The sequence below is a fragment of the Cheilinus undulatus genome, linkage group 19, assembly GCF_018320785.1.
Source record: "Cheilinus undulatus linkage group 19, ASM1832078v1, whole genome shotgun sequence".
NCBI lineage: Eukaryota > Metazoa > Chordata > Actinopteri > Labriformes > Labridae > Cheilinus > Cheilinus undulatus.
In genome coordinates, this window is record NC_054883.1 from 11,111,859 (window position 1) to 11,129,661 (window position 17,803).

Here is a 17,803-nt window from a genome sequence, read left to right on the forward strand (position 1 = left end):
CCAACATGAAGCTCAATTACCTGGCGGCAGGATCCAGGCTGGGGCTGCTCTCACCTGGTCCACATCAAAGCTGCCCCATAATACACTCTTTTTTTTCAGCAGTGGGAAACATTGGCTGGGCCTTTCATCTTGCTCAGGGCCTCTCTCACCCCCCCCCTCTCTCTGCTTCACACATCTCCTTGCAGATTCACAAATTATCTCAACCCAATATGTAGACTTTTAACTACAGCTAAAGGGAAAGTGTGATAATCTATGTAGTTACTATGGTTACACAGATTGCAGTGTTGTGTGGCAAGCAATGAAAACAAGTGCCATACGTCAAATGTTTGCAATGTGTCATGTGTGTGAATTTATGTTGGTGTTTTAGCCTTTTAACTACTCTTTGCTGTCTTGGTAGATAACAGACTGTCTGAAAGCAAAACAATATAAGGACTGTGTCTTTAAGGATTTAACCACCCTTATATAACATGTTTCAAACTGTGAGCTAGCCATTTTCCCTCTTTCTAGTCTTACTGCTAAACTAACTGTCTGTATCATAAGGCGAAAATATAAAACAAATACAAGAACAGAATCAATCTTAACATCATAGTCTAAGGAAAGATACAATTTTTAAGTCCCTGAGAGCCTCATTCTCATAAAAATGTAAAGGAGCAGAATGCACGGTATCTAATAAAAAGAAGAGATACAGTATGACAGGATACGATAAAAGACAATACAATACAATGCAATATGATATGATAAGATGGGGTCTGATATGATACAGTATGGTATAAGATACGGTACAGTCAATAGGATACAACATGGCAGGTTTGATATAATACAATATATAATACGTACCGTGAGACGGAGAAGATATTAAAGCAAAGTTAAGTTATGCTTATTTTGGTTGCCAGTATTACTATTTGTGTTGTCAATAAAGTAATAAAAAATGTGCAAGTGAATTCCTCTCATGAAGATTTTTGTTTAAAGAGTTAACACAGCAGCACCACCTAAAGTAAAAACTAACAAATGCAAATCGATGAAGCATAAGCTTCATGTGTGTAAGTGGATCTTATTGAATTTTGTCTCAAGAATTTTCTGCAGGCATATCTAAAAAGATCCACAGGCTGCATTATGCCACAGGGCCATAGTTTTGACACTCCTGCTGTAAGGCACACCATAGTTAGGCAATAAAAAATGAACCACAACAGGATCGGAAACCACACAATATAATAGGATATGAAATATTGTGCTATCATATGATATTATATAATATGATACCATACCATATCATACAATACCATACCATTTGATCAATACGATACAATTCATTCTATGATATACCACACCATACCACACCATACCATACCATACAATAACCATTCCATACCATACCATACCATACTAAACCATTCCATACCATACCATACCATACCATACCATACAATAACCATTCCATACCATACCATACCATACCATACAATAACCATTCCATACCATACCATACCATACCATACCATACCATACCAAAACATACTAAACCATTCTATATCATTCCATACCATACCATACCATATCAAACCATTCCATACCAACCCATACCATACCATACCAAACCATACCATACCATACCATATCAACCCATACCATACCATACCAAACCATACCAAACCATACCAAACCATACCATACCATACCATACCAACCCATACCATACCATACCAAACCATACCATACCATACCATACCAACCCATACCATACCATACCAAACCATACCAAACCATACCATATCATACCATACCAAACCATACCACACCACACCTCTTGCTGACTTATCTGATTTTTTTTTAATTTTTTTAAATTAACTGTTGTTTTGAATTGATAAAAAAACTGCCATCATTTTCAAATTCTATAAAAATGGACCAAGAACGCCTGTAGCAGCTCAACTGAGAGTGAAATAAAGAATGTGTGTAGAGATTGAACAATTCTTTATTATTGGGTTAATTCTGATAATAAGCAGTTATTTGAAATTTCTGTTCATTTCCTGTTCCATGAGTTCAAAGGGCGAAAGCCAACCATTTAAAATAAAAGGCAGTGGAAAGAACATTTTGTTATATCCAGTGATTTTATAACAGCCACATTCCCATTTTCTGCATCTCACAGGTTCAACAGCCTGAACTAAAATGTCTTTGATAGAGAATGCCTGTCACTAACAGTTCATAATGTAAAACATTAGAAGAAAGCAAAATGTCAAGAAACAAAATTAGGTTTAACAGAATTCACAGTGATTTTCAAGGATGAGATCGGATGTGTTGAGTCTGGATGTGAAGCACAATCTTTGTTAGAAACTTGCCAGATTTTATCACTCATCTAACACCAGGCTGTGAAAAACGGAGGTGGCAGCAGTATCATGTGAAGAGGCTTTTCAGCAGCAGGGACACAGAGACTTGTGAGGACACAAAGGAACAACGCAGAATCTCTTCTCAAGACTCATTTCTACATGTTTAGACATTTGAGCAAAGCAACTGAATGTGAAAATATCCTTTTGAATATCTTTGTAGGTGAATGTTCATAGATGCTCCAGGCCCAATTTAATTAAGTTTGAGATGACATGAAACATAAGGCTAGAGTTGCTGACAAAATTGTCTTGAAATACTGATTAAGGTGGTTCGTATGACTTAATTTCATCTGTAATGAATTCATTAGAGTTGTCAGGTATTTTAATGCATTTTCTGTATGATTTATTTGTCTTACAACTTGCCAAGACATCAAAGGAGTGAAACGCTCTTTAAGACGCAGATAAGTTTACCTCATAATCTCTTCTCTACAGAATTAGAGTGTCATAATGGTGTTATGTAAGCGTATCAGACAGCCTTAACATGATTCATCAGGCTGAGTATGATGCATATTTCTCAGAAATGGACAGGACTATTGTGACTAACTGCAAAGATGAACCAAAGATTATGTTTTTTTCAATTTTACCTAATCTGCCTTAAGTCCCACTCTCAGTGAATGTTTACCAACATTGTCCAGTCGTATATTTTCCCTAACTGTTATTCACTTTAAATGCCCTTCTCTATAAAAGCGGATAAAAAAAATCTTACATTAATATTAACGTACTCATGCATTAAATGAAAACACTAAATGAATGCACTGGCAGACCTCTATCTCATTGTTTTGCGGCAGAGACAGAGTCCATAAAGTAAAATGATGTGCTCCCTACCAAGCAGCGGAGCCAGGTCATGAGGCCATTAAGTGGTAAAATTCGATTAGCGTAAACTTAATGCAGTCCTCATGAAATTCTGCTGCAGAGGACAGGACCGTTTTTTAACAGCCGAATGATTTAACTCTGCTCTCTGATTACAGAATCCAGTTTGCCCTGCAGTCAACAGCAAATGCATTATAGAAATACTCCTACAAGTCAGGAACTACACTTTTCCACTTGACTTTCTGGGAGTTACATGTAAATATTGGGGACACTCCTACTGTATACCCAGCCTATCAATAAAATACAGGAAGTAAACATGATGGCTCTGCCCAATGCTGAAAGGCTGAAGTGGTGGTTTTAGTTGGACCTAAAAAAGGGGTGGGGAGGGCTTATGCTTGCCAAGACTCTTAGCTCAGCTAAGCATAAAGACTGGTAATGAGGACATCAGCTTTTATTTTTCCGTCTTATGATGAAATATTAAACTGATGGTGCTGTTTTCATTCCAAAAAAGGGGAAAGTAACTCTGAGTTTGTCCAGTACAGAAAATTTAAAGGTAGCCTGACATGCCAGATTGGCTGTTTTACATTGCATTGGATATACTTCACATCCATCTGGGTAACAGCACATACACAGTGTTTAGGAAGAGCAGAACCTTTCAAAACAACAAAACTAGGAGAGTAAATGTTCAGTCACTTTCATTACAGGACAATCAGAGCATCAAAATATATGCCGTAGAAAGCACGCGCCTCCCTGGGGAGTAAACCTCATAACTGAGCTTGACAAAGGCAACTGTTGCTTTTCACTATCACTGGAGTCAGTTGGGGGATTAAACTCTTGCCAAACCAGTAAGGAGAAGAGCAAAAACATTTTTTTCCCACTGATAATAGCTTTCAGTGTAGTTCCTTGCTCTTCTTTAATAAATAAATGTTGTCCAGTTCTGAGACAACTGCTGCTACAACTACATTCGAGCTAATCTCTTAGCACCCAGGTGATATTGCCACTGCCTTGCCTTGAAGTACAACTAAACCACGCCCATAGCTACAGCCTCTTTGTCTTGGCCTGGTCAGGAAATGACCAGACTACCTAATAAGCATGTCAGCGAGATGGATCCACCTGGTGATAGTCATGGAATCTGGCAAATCTATCAGCCTTGCAAGTTTAATTCCAGGTGGCTGTACATTAAGATAAAGTTTTTGTTTTTGTCTAAATCCATTTCTTGTTGTTGGCTTAGATTGTTAGGTTAGAATAAATTTTGTCAGTAAACACCTGTGCTTGTTCCAGCTCATATTGGGTATTAGCTGGTGGTAACATTTAGAGGGCGTTTAGAAAGTATTCAGTGGGAAAACAGAATTTTAGAAATTTTCTGCAAATTTTCAAATTTTTTTTTTCAAATTTTTATTTTATTTACATCTTAAAACTTTCCAGATGCACTGTAAGTGATGGTTTAACTTTAACAAGAGGAGGTCCATAATATGTTGGTTTGTTTGTAACACAAATTTTCCCATTCTTCCAATTAGTCCTTTAGTCAAGGGCTTTAGAAAGCTGCTTTTTGAACTGGATTATTAGCTTGACACAAAGACTGGTGATATGGGAAACAGCCCTGCTGTTGTTACTCCTTTCCTATCTTAAAAAAAAATCAAAGATGTGATCTTACTTTGATTTACATTTTTTGTTTATATTCTTTTGAAAACACTTCTTTACAAATGTCAGTATTTCACTTAACAAATTGATTAGCTTAGCTAAACAGAGAGGGTGAAAATATAATCAAACATTTACTATTTTATGATTAATACTTATTAAAGTGGTGGTTTAACCATAGCTCTAAAATCCCTCCCCTTTTTTTCATTTAGAAACATTTTTCATAATAAATCTTTTTAATCAAAGGTGACAGAGAGCTGCTGGTTTTACATGGCTGTTAGCTTAGCTTAGCATAGAGACTGGTAATTAAGGAACCAGCTCATTATGTTTCCATCCAATCCTAACAAATCAAAGAGGTGCCTTTGTTTGCCCTAGAATGTACCAATTTTTGGTTTATTACTGGCACTGAAAGAGTTCTTAAAATACTGAAATGTCCCTTTAATTAAAGGTAACATGAAGTGAGACTTGCTCATAGTAGGAGAAATTGCCCATTTTGGTGTAGGCTGATAGTGAAGAGGTGGCTTTATCCCAACTATAAAACACATTTAAAACCCTTTTGGTGTTTTTTTTTTAAACCATTTTGTCAAATGTTAAAAATATCCCTTTAGTATAAAGCTAAAGAAAGCTGCTTGTTTAGCATAAAGACTGATAATGAGTGAATAAAATCCTGCATTTTAAAAAACACATTAGGATTTTCCCTTTTTCATGTCAGAAGGTGTTAACAAAGAAATACCCAGAGAGACAGTACATAGGTGCTAGAGGACCACCCACCTGAAGTAGATTAAGAGCTTCCTGTTTGCTCTACCATCACTGCATAAGGGCTTTTCTTCACATCCCCATGAAATACAGCACTTTGTTATTTTCCCTGCTACCCCCCCATAATGCCACTCAGCTGAACAGACTAGTGCATTAACCATTGTGAGTGCAAGCAGATGTGGGAGTGCTTTGAAGGAAAAAGCAGTGAAAGGATACTTGAAGTCCAGGCGATGCCACAGGCCCCGTGTTGTGTCTGGCCTCCCAGTCACAACCTGCAGAACCATGAGAGAACCACTGTTACACAGCGACACACAAAGGCCCTCTGGGGCGGCTGTATATGCAGCTTGATGGAAATGCTGGAAACCTGCACCCCTGGATGGTCAGCGGGGCCATATCATATGACCTCCAGCCCTGAAAAAACATCCCTAAAGATCAGTGAGAGCACGCCCAAAGCAGCCAAGTGCAGCTCTAATTCTGAACAAATTAACATTTATCAATTTCCATGAGAAAGAGCCCTGCAGCTCGGCCTCCGGTCTCCATTGGGATCCTCCTCCAAGCCTTACCAGCCCTGCTGCCTATCCTGTCAGCCCCTCTGGCCTTATGATAATGTCAGGGAGCCACACAGACCTTGTCTTATTCACAGCATGCAGATAAGATTGGGGATAAATAAGATGATGAAAGAGAGGGGATCGCTGCTAGGAGGAAGCAGCGATGGTTAGGTGAGAGTGTTATGCATGCGGGGATGTGTAATGCATGTGTGGGTGCATACTCAGAAGTGCTGTGTGCCGGATGTGCTGTGGACTGTCATTTAGCAGGCAAGCAAAAGTGCATTTCCTTCTTGTGAAGCTCTCCTTTGCTTTGATGTCATGCGGTGTTAAAATAAACAACGGAGCTGTGATTAAAGGTAGGAGTGTATTCTGTGTCTGAAGGAGAGGACAGCAGGATATACCTTAATTCCCTTTAATGTTCAGCGCATGCATTAAGTCTACCAGTACCTCATTCCAGCAGTGAAACACACAGTTTCATAATGTGATGCCGTTCTGCCCTGCAGCACTTTTGCAGTGATTAAAAATAGCTCTTAAGTAAATGAAGTTTCATTGTCTTTGAATGTGATCGCTGCTCTCTGGCTTTCCCTCCAGTGGGGAGACGTATTCTTGACAACTAAGCAGAATACACAGCTCACAGCACGATATCTACTTATATGTAGAAACTCTTTTGTGCAACTTTTCTCACATTGTAAAGGACAGAGCCTGCTGAAGTAACTCTGAAAGCAAATGAAGCAGTGTTTTTCAAGTTTGAAGCATCTATGATGATATCATAAAGATCATTTCCAAAGATTACACAGCTCTGTTATCACTTCTATTTTTGCATCAGCCTTTTTTTCTCCCTATTTTTTATAAATGAGCCCTTCATCTTAAAGTTTAATGATTGCCGGAAGCGACAATTCATGAAATATTAATGCCTTGAATACCTAAACTCAATCAATATAAGTATAAAACAAGTCATTAGACATACTGTTTTAATAGTTTGAGTGTTTTAAAGCACATAAAAGCTACTGCTGTCTGTAATATATCAATAGGGAGCAGCACTTATGCAAAATGCTTAATGGGGTTGATGAGAAATACCTGTATGAGAGCTGTGAAAGCACGACTAAGTGGAGGCAAGTGCATTCATGGTAGAAAACACAGCCTGCTGGGTTGTATGGATTTAGATTGGAATCAAAAGACATGTGGATGGACTGATGTTTTGCTGTCAGGTAAACAAAAGCTACTTAACCTATTGTTACATATGGGACCAAGTCTGAAAGACTGCTCCAAGTCTGGTGACCAATTTTTTACAAGGTATGATCCATGGCAACCCAACAACTTTGTCTTCTGTATATTACTGCTTATCAGTTCTGCCTTTTGTGCCGTCCTCGGCTGGTTGGTCAGACTGATGGCTGGTTCTAGCTTGGATAATGTTGATTCTAGATTAAATCTGGTCCTTACCTGGTGCTTTCTGTTTTAAAAGACTGAATCAGAAGCCCCTTCATCTCTGTTACATAGACTTTCTTTGCTGGCTTGACCTCATGGGCCTTCAGTGGCAGTCTGGTCTTTAACAATTTCTTTCATTTTCTTATTAGCCAAGCATCGATGACTGTGACTTTGTCCATCCAGTGGCCGACAAAGCCTTGTTTTGTGTTTTACTATATGGTACATTATGGTCTGTGATAGGGTGGAGCCATTTGAACACAATTCATACTGCCAACATAAATGTCGTATTAGGTCAGGGGTCATCAAGTACATTTGCTCAAAGGCCAGATTTAGTCTTGACAGAAACTCTAGGGGCCAGACTTTCAAATAAGCAGAAATTAAATAAAAATTTTGGTCTGATTAAACATGTAATTGTATTACTATTTGATTTTGGTTTTTTTTTAAAGCAGGACATTTTTAGTTATTACCAGTGAGATCTATCCAAATTATCTATAATGCATCAGGCGCCAAGGAGACAGGCCTGCCCACAGCTGGGCCCCTGAAAATTTTAAGAATGGGCCCTCCCCAATTGTGATTTAGCAGCAATATACACTCATTTTTGACACCTTTTAACCCCTTTTCACTACTTCTTTTGACCATTTCTGCAAGATTTTTTCCCCAAATTTGACACTTTTCACTCATTTTGCCACTCTTAAACCCCTTTTGCAACTTTCCTTCCAATTATTGCCTCTTTGTACCACTCTTTAACCCCTTTTCACCATTTTTGCTATATTTTTGCCACTTTTCACCCATTTTTAAACTTTTTGCGTCTTTAACCCATTTTTGCCATTCTTTAAACCCTTTTAAACCACTTCTCCTGTCAACTTGTATCCCCTTTGTGCCACTCCTTTATCAATTTTTACCACTTTTCATCTATAACAGCCATTTCAACCCCTTTTCATTGCTTTTTTGCACCTTCTTTTCCACTTTCAACCAACTTTTGATACTTCTTGCCCCTTTAATCCAATATTTTAAGCACGTTTCACCACTTTTCCTGCCAATTTTTGTCCCGTTGTGCCACTCCATAACCATTTTCACACTCATCACCAATTTTTGCCACTCTCTAACCCCACATTATCTGGCCATTTTTGCAACATTTCTGCCAGTCTTAACCCATTTAAAAAAATATATTTACTGATAATGGATGACAAGGGAACTTCTGTAAGAATACATCCAATGTCAAGTCATTCTAAATGTAGTTCAATATTAACTGTTTTTGGGGTGGATATAACAGCTGCAGATGGCTACTCTTAAAACCACATTTTCTATTCCTCTTTTCTGAATTTAATGGTCTTCTGGGGGCCAGACAGGAAGCTTTGGGGGGCCTGATATGGCCCTCTGGCTGCTAGTTGATGATCAGTCTATTAGTAGAAATTCTGAAAACCCTTTTAGGGACCCAAAAAAACTCTCCCGTGACCCAACAGTGGGTCTGGACCCAGATTTTTGGAATAACTGCTGTAGTTAACTTCAGTGTGGTAACTTATCTACTAATCTGAACAGGGTAGTGTTGTTCAACTTCCTTTTTAATGGCGCATTGTGGCTGTCGTCATCTATCCAAGTTACTGGAGCGAACATTGGTTTCCACTTTTTTATAAGTACTTATAACTTGTCAAGAAACTTGTTGACAAGACTGTAAAGATGCTTATTTGTACTGTAAATAAAAAGATATTTCAACATGGGGTGTGGGTGTGACTCCTGCAAGTGCACACTTGAGGGACTGCAGTGTTTTTGCATTTCCACATTGGCTTCATTTTCCATTGAATGAAACTGGGGTTGTGATTTATATAGTGTTTTTTAAGAATACAGAGATTTTGTAAATTAATCCAGTATATTATTACTTCAAAGAGCTACAGGTAACAATATGTTTTTGCATACGTGGTTTGAATTTTAATTCTTCAAAAGGACAAAGAGGAAGACAATAACCTGAGTAGATAAATAATAGGTAAAAATAAAAGATCCAAAATGGTGCTTTTACCTCAAAAGGAAGCTCCTCTGGATTCTCCTCTTCTTCCTGCCTCGCTCTGAAAAGGATGAAAGTGTACAGTCAAAGACTCTGACTCAACACAACACAATGACAGAAAGAAAGACAGCTCTGTTGAGTTAAATCCCAAGGGTGTGATTCTCCTCTACATGTGAGGCTATACCTGTTCAAACAGTCATTCTACCGCCTTGTGTGACATAACTATATGAGTCAAAATCAGCAGCTCAGTTTAAACATGACCTTTCAAACTGCTCCACTGAAGAAATCATCCTCATCTTTCACATCAAACCAAGAAAATGTCAGCTGGGTAAGACTTTGATAAATGACAGACAGAGTTGAATTATGCTTGATATTCAGCGTGGCTGTGATTGTTAACTTGTCAGGGTGTAGGCCTTGCTTTGTAGCTGGTGTGCACGTGTGACAGTGCTGCAAGGAATGGGTCGATGTGCTGCTTCCTTGCTCACTCACTCTGAAGTGAATTAAAGTGACTCAGCAGCAGTGTGTGACAGCTGCATTATCTCAGTCAGTGTTTGAACACAATCTCTGCATTTTCATATACACACTGCAGAACTTCTACAATCATTTTTAACCAAAAAGTGAAATATTACTAGCAGGGGATTTATGTTTTCCTAGCACATCACTGAAAATCACAATCAGTTTCACATTTAAAAGGGTCAAAAACCTTGAGTCAGAGTCAGGCCTGCCCACAGAATTGTCTGGGCCCCTGAAAATCCCAGAGAATGGAAGTGTGTATTGATGATATCAATGCATGTGTGTTGGACCTGTAGCACTGGTGCTGGCTTACAGTAACTTCAGCAACTTTTAAACCCCTTATCATCATTTTTTCCACCTAATTTGTCACATTCCTCGAAACATTTTAAGCCATTTTTGCCTTTTTTAGCGATTTTTCACTACTTCTTAACTGCTTTTCGACATTTCTACTGACCAATTTTTGCCACTTTGTTCATTTGTTAACTTTTTTTGCAGCTTTTAATCAACTTTTCCTCTTTTGACCTTTTTTGGCCACTTTTAACCAATTTTTGCCACTCTTTGACCTCTTTTCACTATTTTATGCCACTTTAACACAATTTTTACAAATTATAAACCATTTTTGCCACTTTTTAACTGCATATCCCTATTTTTTCCACTTATAAGCAATTTCTTGCCATTTTAAGCCAATGTTGGCCTTTTTAACAGATTTTTACCATTTTTTACCCATTTTTGCCACTCATTACCCACTTCTAACCCCTAATTTCTACCACTTTTTGCCCATTTTGACCACTTTTGGCACTTTTTTACCACTCTTTTAACCCATTTGTGCCTCCCCTTAACCGCTTTTCACCATTTTTAAAACCTCTTTTGGCCTCTTAACACATATTTGCAGCTTAAGCTCTTTGTTGCCTCTTATAACCCATTTTTGCCACTATTTAACCTCTTTTCACCATTTATTTCCATTATTTTATGCCACTTTTAACCAATTTTTAACAATTAGAAACCATTTTTTCCACTTTTTAACTGCCTTCAATATTTTTGCCACTTATAGCCAATTTTTTTCTCTTTAAGCCAATTTTTGCCTTTGTAACAGATTTTTACAACTTTTCACCCATTTTTGCCACTCAATCACCACCTTTTAACACTAATTTCTGCCTCTTTTTGACCATTTTTACCACTTCGACCGCTTTTCACCACTCTTTTAACCCATTTAGCCCAACTGCTTTTCACATTTTTTTCACTTCTTTTGGCAGTCCCCCCTTTTAACTGCTTTTCATCATTTTTGCCTTCGAGCCCATTGTTGCCATTTCAAACCCATCTTTTGCCATTTTTTAACCACTTTTCATCACTTATTTCTTTAATTTTTATTAGTTTTAACCCATTTTTGCTACTTTTCACCTTAAATCTGCAATTATTTAATTATTCTTCCCTTAAGTTTGTTTAGGTTCCTTCTATTTTATTCTCTGGTATCCTGAGGTTTGTGCACATCATGGCTAAGCCATGAAGTTTGACATTTCTTCCCAAATAGTCTAGTTCAATATGCCCATCCACATTATTAACATTACAAATAAAAAGGTGTTTTGAGAAAATAGTTTACATTTAGAAAATGCTATACTGTACTACAGCATAAATAAATACAAATCACTGTTGCTTTGGCAGGAGTGGTGATTATTCAGGTTAAATATAAAATATGGTTATCACAGATTAACTTTTCAGTGGGTCGGGATTTTCCTGACCTCCACGGGCCCCTCATTTGGCTGGGCCCCAGAAAGTTCTCCCCTTTACCACCCCCCGGGTGGCCCGTTAAAAAAAAACAAAAACAAAAACCCATTACAGAGCTTAGAGGGCTGCAGGCAGTCAATGCTAGTTCCTACAGGTCAGCAGTTAGTGCTAATAGCCTAGCATTACTTCAGCAGGGCTCAGGACATTTTCAGATTGCCCTCCAGTATCACTGAGCACTGAGTGTCTTTGAATGTGCTGACACAAAAAGCCTTTTGCTGAGATAGTTTTGCAGAAACACAAGACAGGAGATTATTATCAGAGCATTAGAACGATGTGACTACTTAGGGTTGGCTGGATTTTTATCTTGGCTGCCTTCCCTCTACAATCTATTTCCCTCCTCTGATGTTTTAGTTCTCTCTCTCTTTAATCACTGCTGCTCTTGTTTTCTGGTTTGCAGGCTTGTTTGTGCTCTGTATGACAGGTACTGCGCTGTGAAATCTTCACATGTGATACCAGCAAACTTTATAAACTTTTTTCCTACATGAACTCTTGAAAATGTATGGAATGTTTCAGGTAGGCAGCCCCTGAAATGTTCCTCAGTTGCTTGCTCACATATGCTCCTCACAATGGGAAACTCTCCCTATCAGATGGGAGGGTGGAGAGATCAGACAAACATCACAAACACCTCCAAACCTGCCTGTGCTGGATTTTACAGAACATTTTCTGCTGTGTTCTCAAATCAGAACATCTCACTTCCCACACAGAAATGTACTGATAGACTGTCTGGAAGAATTCTGGTAAAATCAAGGAGAGAAGTTTGACCCTCTGCATTCACACATGCAGCTCAACATGGACAGTTCAGGATGTTTTCAGGAGATTGTGGATAGATAAACTGGTTCAAAGACATTTAAAGCTCCCGTGAGGAGTGTTTTTTGATAGTTGAAAATCAAACTGAAATTTAAAATCTGCCCTTATGGCCCATTTAACCACATTTTACTATCTAATATGCACATTTTTGCTAGTTTAACCAATTTCTGCCACTATCTGCCTATTTTTTCTTGCTCTGTTAACCCTTTTTTGCCAGTTTACATCAATTTTTCATCCCATTTCACCAAATTTCCTCCCATTTTTGCCCTACAGTCACTTTTTAACTACATTTTACCATTTATGCCCATTTTTGCCACTTTCACCTATTTTTTTTTTTTTGCCATTTTTTATCTAATTTTTTTTACCACTTCTTACCCATTTGTGCTACTTTAAAAATCTAATTTCACTAACTTTTAGCATTTTGGCATTTTTTTTAACCCATTTTAGTTATCTTTTAACAAAGGGATTAACATTTTTCAGCAGCCTATTTACACAAATTATTTGAAAATAATTGGATAAAAGTGTCTGCTAAATGACATTGTAACATTTTGCTGGCCTCCATGGGCCCCCTGTTTGGTTGGGGGGCCAGAAAGTTCTCCCCTTTATCCTCCCTTATGGGCAACCTTGACTGCACACGACTGTTCTTAATTGTGCATGATTGTGTTCAACTACCTCCAGGTACAGTGGGGGTCTCCAGTCTCTGGAACTTATATTTATTTTATTATTTTGGGGGTTGTAGGCTGAAAAGGTTGAGAAGCTCTGCCTTAGGAAAGCTTTGACTTGAATATCGTTACCATCAGGTCAAAACCTAACATCTCAACTTTTTTCTGATTTTATTTTGCTATTGGTCGCCTTTACGTCTATAAGTAGGTTTTACAAAAAATAAAAGATGCTTTCACCTCAGTTGTTAATTTTCTGAAAAATACTTTTTTCTTTCATTCCCTAAAAATCTGTAATTTTGGAGATGTGAGGCTTTGGCCAAACATTACAGTTAACAAATATATTGTATTTCAAGAAACATAATCATGAAACTTCAGTAGTGCCTTCAGTGCTTGTAATTAGTTAAAGTAATTTTTACATAAAATTCTTGATGCAAGATGTCTTGCCAGAGGTTATGGTAAGTGGCTATTTTTGACAACAGCAGAATTTTATGAATGAAAAATAGAAAATTTACCAAGGGGATTCATTCGAATTTAACACACTAGAAAAATAAGGAAACCCCAAAGAAGATTAGATGCCTAACCCTAACCCTCTTTGGGTTTTCCTTTTACCCTAATGCATCAGGGCATTAGGGTAAGGGGGAGGGGGATGAAATTTTATAAAACACACAATAAACTGAGTTAAAGCCCTACAAAGGTTAGTGCGTCACTACCCACCCCACGTTCAAGGTTGCCCCGTTGTTGAGGTCTGCGACAGATGAGCCTAAAACATCCTGCCATAGAGGTCTGCAGCCAGATGCTGCTCGCTTAAATGACGCTGATTGGTTTTCAGACCAGCTACAGATTGGGGCTTTGCAATATGGAGTTGCCTGATGACAGACATGGCGTCTGGCCAATCTATCTGCTTTGCAAGGTTTGACTTCTGATATTAAACATGTTAAATCATGATTTCGAATCAGGGCAGTTCTGATCGTCTCCTGAGAAAATCAGGGAGGTAAAATCTCTGTTGACACATCTTAAACCTCAAGAAAATCTGGTTAGATAATCTTAAGAACCATCTGATAATCAAGCCTTTGCTGACTTTGATCGGAAATGGGGAATCAAGTCCAGGATTGGTCGATTTAAATAGCACATCTCATTAAGACACGTTACCAGAGAAATTAGCTTGTCCATTTACTGATATTTCACCTATTTTAAGCCATGCAGGTCTAATGTTGTTTTATATAATGAAAAATGATTATTTGGACTTGTCAGGTGAATGTGGATTAAAATAAGTGTAATAAGATATTTCAATAAGACAAGTGCACCTTGCTTAGATCAGAGTTTGTGCTGTGGTCGGCCTCTTTTAATACTCCATCCATCTCTGAACCTTTTATCTTAGTTTTATTTCACCACCTGCTCCTGCCTCTTCCTTTATTTTCTTCTCTGTGCTGTCTTCCTCTCTGCTCCATCTACTCTTTAACCCCATCTATCTTTGTCTCTTCCTCTTTTTAACCGAATATTCTCTGTTTTCAGAAACCTTCTCTTTGCTCCTTCCTCTTATAAATTGTCTTACACTTCCCCCCACCTCTCTGCCTTTATTTCTCACCCTTTTTTATCATCTCACAATCCATTTCACTCCCCCGGATAACTCTTCCTGTCTTTATCACCTCCTACCTCCTCTTAATTCTGTTTCTTTGTCTCCTCCTCCCACCATCTCTGCTGCTTCTATCTCCATCTCCTGCCCACCAGATGGATTTATTTTCTTTTTCTTCTCTAAGAACAGGAAGAAGATGTTGAAAAGTGTAATGAAATTACAAATAAGGTTAAGAAAGGGCTTTATATATGTATATATATTTTTTCAATTATGTAAGGTTTTGCTGTGAAGTTGTTTTGGTATGGTGGCTGTGACACATGACGCATCGCCTTCAGCTAGCGGGATGTGCTCCAACGCGACAAGCTCTGTCACCGAGCTGAGCTGATAGAAAAAGAGGAAAGGGCAGATACAAGTGTGAAGGAAAGAGTGAGCAAAAAAATAGAAGAATAGAGGAGGGAGAGAAAAGAAGAGACTTTGTATCCTGAGTGTGATGAAGAGTGAGATAGTTTGCTGTGACATGAGAGTGACAGAATGAGTCGGTGCTGCTGGTGACTGCGTGTAAGAGCGAGGGATGGTGAGTAAAAGATTGACTCGGAGACAGGACATGACAGCCCAAGAGAGAGAGAGAAAGAGACAAAAAGGATAAGAAGAAAGAGAGGGGGGAAGAGATAACAAGGCAGGGGAGGTGTTTGTGAGACGCTTGACGTCTGCTTTGTGTCTCAGGGAAAATATTTAGCTGTCAGCCAGTCGGCTCTCACTGTATCCTGTTTTGAATTGATGTGACCTCCTAACCTTTTCTTCTACACTGTGATATTCGATAAAGACAACTCCAGTCTAAACTAATCGGGCCACTCTGTGGCTGAGTTCAGGGAATAAATCCATAAATGAGCCTGACTTTAGTTAGCATTCACAGACTATTTCAGGCTAGAAAATATGGTGTTTATACAGTGCCATTAAAAAATATTTGCCTCCTTTCTGATTCCTGAGGTTTTTTTTTTGAATATTTATCACACATACATATTTCAGATCATCAAACCAATTTTAATATCTCACAAAGACAACCCTAGTAAATACAAAATGCAGTTTCTAAATGATAATCTTATTTATTAAGGGGAAAAAAATCCAAACCAATCTGACCCTATGTGATAAAGTAATTGCCCTCTGAACCTAATAACTAGTTTTGCCACCCTTGGCAGCAATGACTGAAATCAAGCGTTTGTGATAACTGGTGAGGAGTCTTTTGCATCACTGTGGAGGAATTTTGGCCCACTCTTCTTAGCAGAATAGCTTTAATTCAGCCATATTGGAGGATTTTTCCAGCATGAACTGCCCGTTTAAGGTCACACAACAGCATCTCAATTGGATTCAAATCTGGACTTTGACTTGGCCACTCTAAAACATTAATTTTGTTTTTATTGAACCATTCAGAGGTGGACTTGCTGGTATATTTCGGGTCATTGTCCCTGCATAACCCAAGAGCGCTTGAGCTTGAGGGTATGAACTGATGGCCGGACGCTAGTCTTCAGGATTTTCTGCTAGACAGCAAAATTCACTATTCCATCAATCACAGCAAGTGGTCCTGGTCCTGAAGCAGCAAAACAGCCCCAGACCATCACACTGCCACCACCATGTTTGACTGTTGTCATGATGTTCTTTTTATCAAATGCTGAGTTATTTTTATGGCAGATGTAACGGGCCACACACCTTCCAAACAGTTCAACTTTTTTCTCGTCAGTCCACAGAATATTTCTCCAAAAGTCTTGGGGATCATCAAGATGTTTCTTGGCAAATGTGAGATGAGCCTTTGTGTTCTTTTTTGTCAGCAGTGGTTTTGGCCTTGGAACTCTCCCATGATGCCATTTTTGCCCAGTGTCGTTCTTGTGGTTGAGTCATGAACTCTGACCTTAACTGAAGCCAGTGAGGCCTGCAGTTCTTTGGATGTCGTTCTGGGTTCTTCTGTGACCTCCTGGATGAGTCATCATTGCACTCTTGGAGTCATTTTGGTTGTCCGATTACTCCTGGGAATGGCTCTGACTGTTGTTCATTTGAGTCCCAAAGCCTTGGAAATGGCTTTGTAACCTTTTCTAGACTGATAGATTTCAATCACTTTATTTCTCATTTGTTGTTGAATTTCTTTGGATCGTGGCATGATGTGTTTCTTTTTGAGATCTTGTAGCCTACTTCACTTTGTCTGACAGGTTCTGTTTAAGTGATTTCTTAATTCAACAAATCTGGCCTGGGTGTGGCCAGTGAAATTGAACTCAGCTTTCCAAAAACTATTATCAATCACAGTTAACTCATGATTTAACAAAGTGGGGGGCAATTACTTTTTCACATAGGGCCAGATAGGTCTTTTAGGTTAAAAATGATGGTTCCAAGTGGTCCATGTCCTGAAGCAGCAAAGCAGCCCTACGCCATCACACTTCCACCACCATGTTTGACTGTTGGAATGGTGTTCTTTTTATGAAATGCTGTCCTTGTTTTACACCAGATATAACAAAAAAAAGTTCATCTTTTCTCCTGCCAGTCCTTAGAATATTTTCCCAAAAGTCTTGGGATCATCCAGAAGTTTTTGGCCAATGTGAGACAAGCCTTTGTATTCTTTTAGTGCTGTCAAAATGTTTGATTATTTATGATCAATTAACCACGGGTTAAAAACTGCAATTAGACAATGTATGCTGGGGAGCAGATGGCATAGTAGTTTAAGGCATGTCCTGTGTATGTGGGGTGATTCTACTGTCCTCCAGTACAAATAAAGGCATAAAAAAGCGGGAAAAATACATCTATCTAAAATATGCATGCTGTTTAAGCACCCTGATGCCATCACACAACTGGCTTAAGTAGCTCTGTAACTTGCAGGTCTTTAGATGTTCTGTGTTCTTCTGTGACCTCCTGGACGACTCATCAGTGCA

General features: G+C 38.5%; 1 protein-coding gene across 1 annotated transcript in view; it reads right to left on the reverse strand.

Annotated features, from left to right (window-relative positions):
- The window catches only part of LOC121527051 (sodium/hydrogen exchanger 9-like), a 138,293-nt gene that overhangs the window by 14,289 nt on the left and 106,201 nt on the right, over positions 1–17,803 (reverse strand). The window contains exons 13-14 of the mRNA XM_041813728.1: positions 9,570–9,615; positions 5,799–5,854 (exon numbers count right to left, since the gene is read on the reverse strand). Of these exons, the coding sequence (XP_041669662.1) occupies positions 5,799–5,854; positions 9,570–9,615 (102 nt within the window). The remainder of the gene's footprint in view (positions 1–5,798; positions 5,855–9,569; positions 9,616–17,803) is intronic.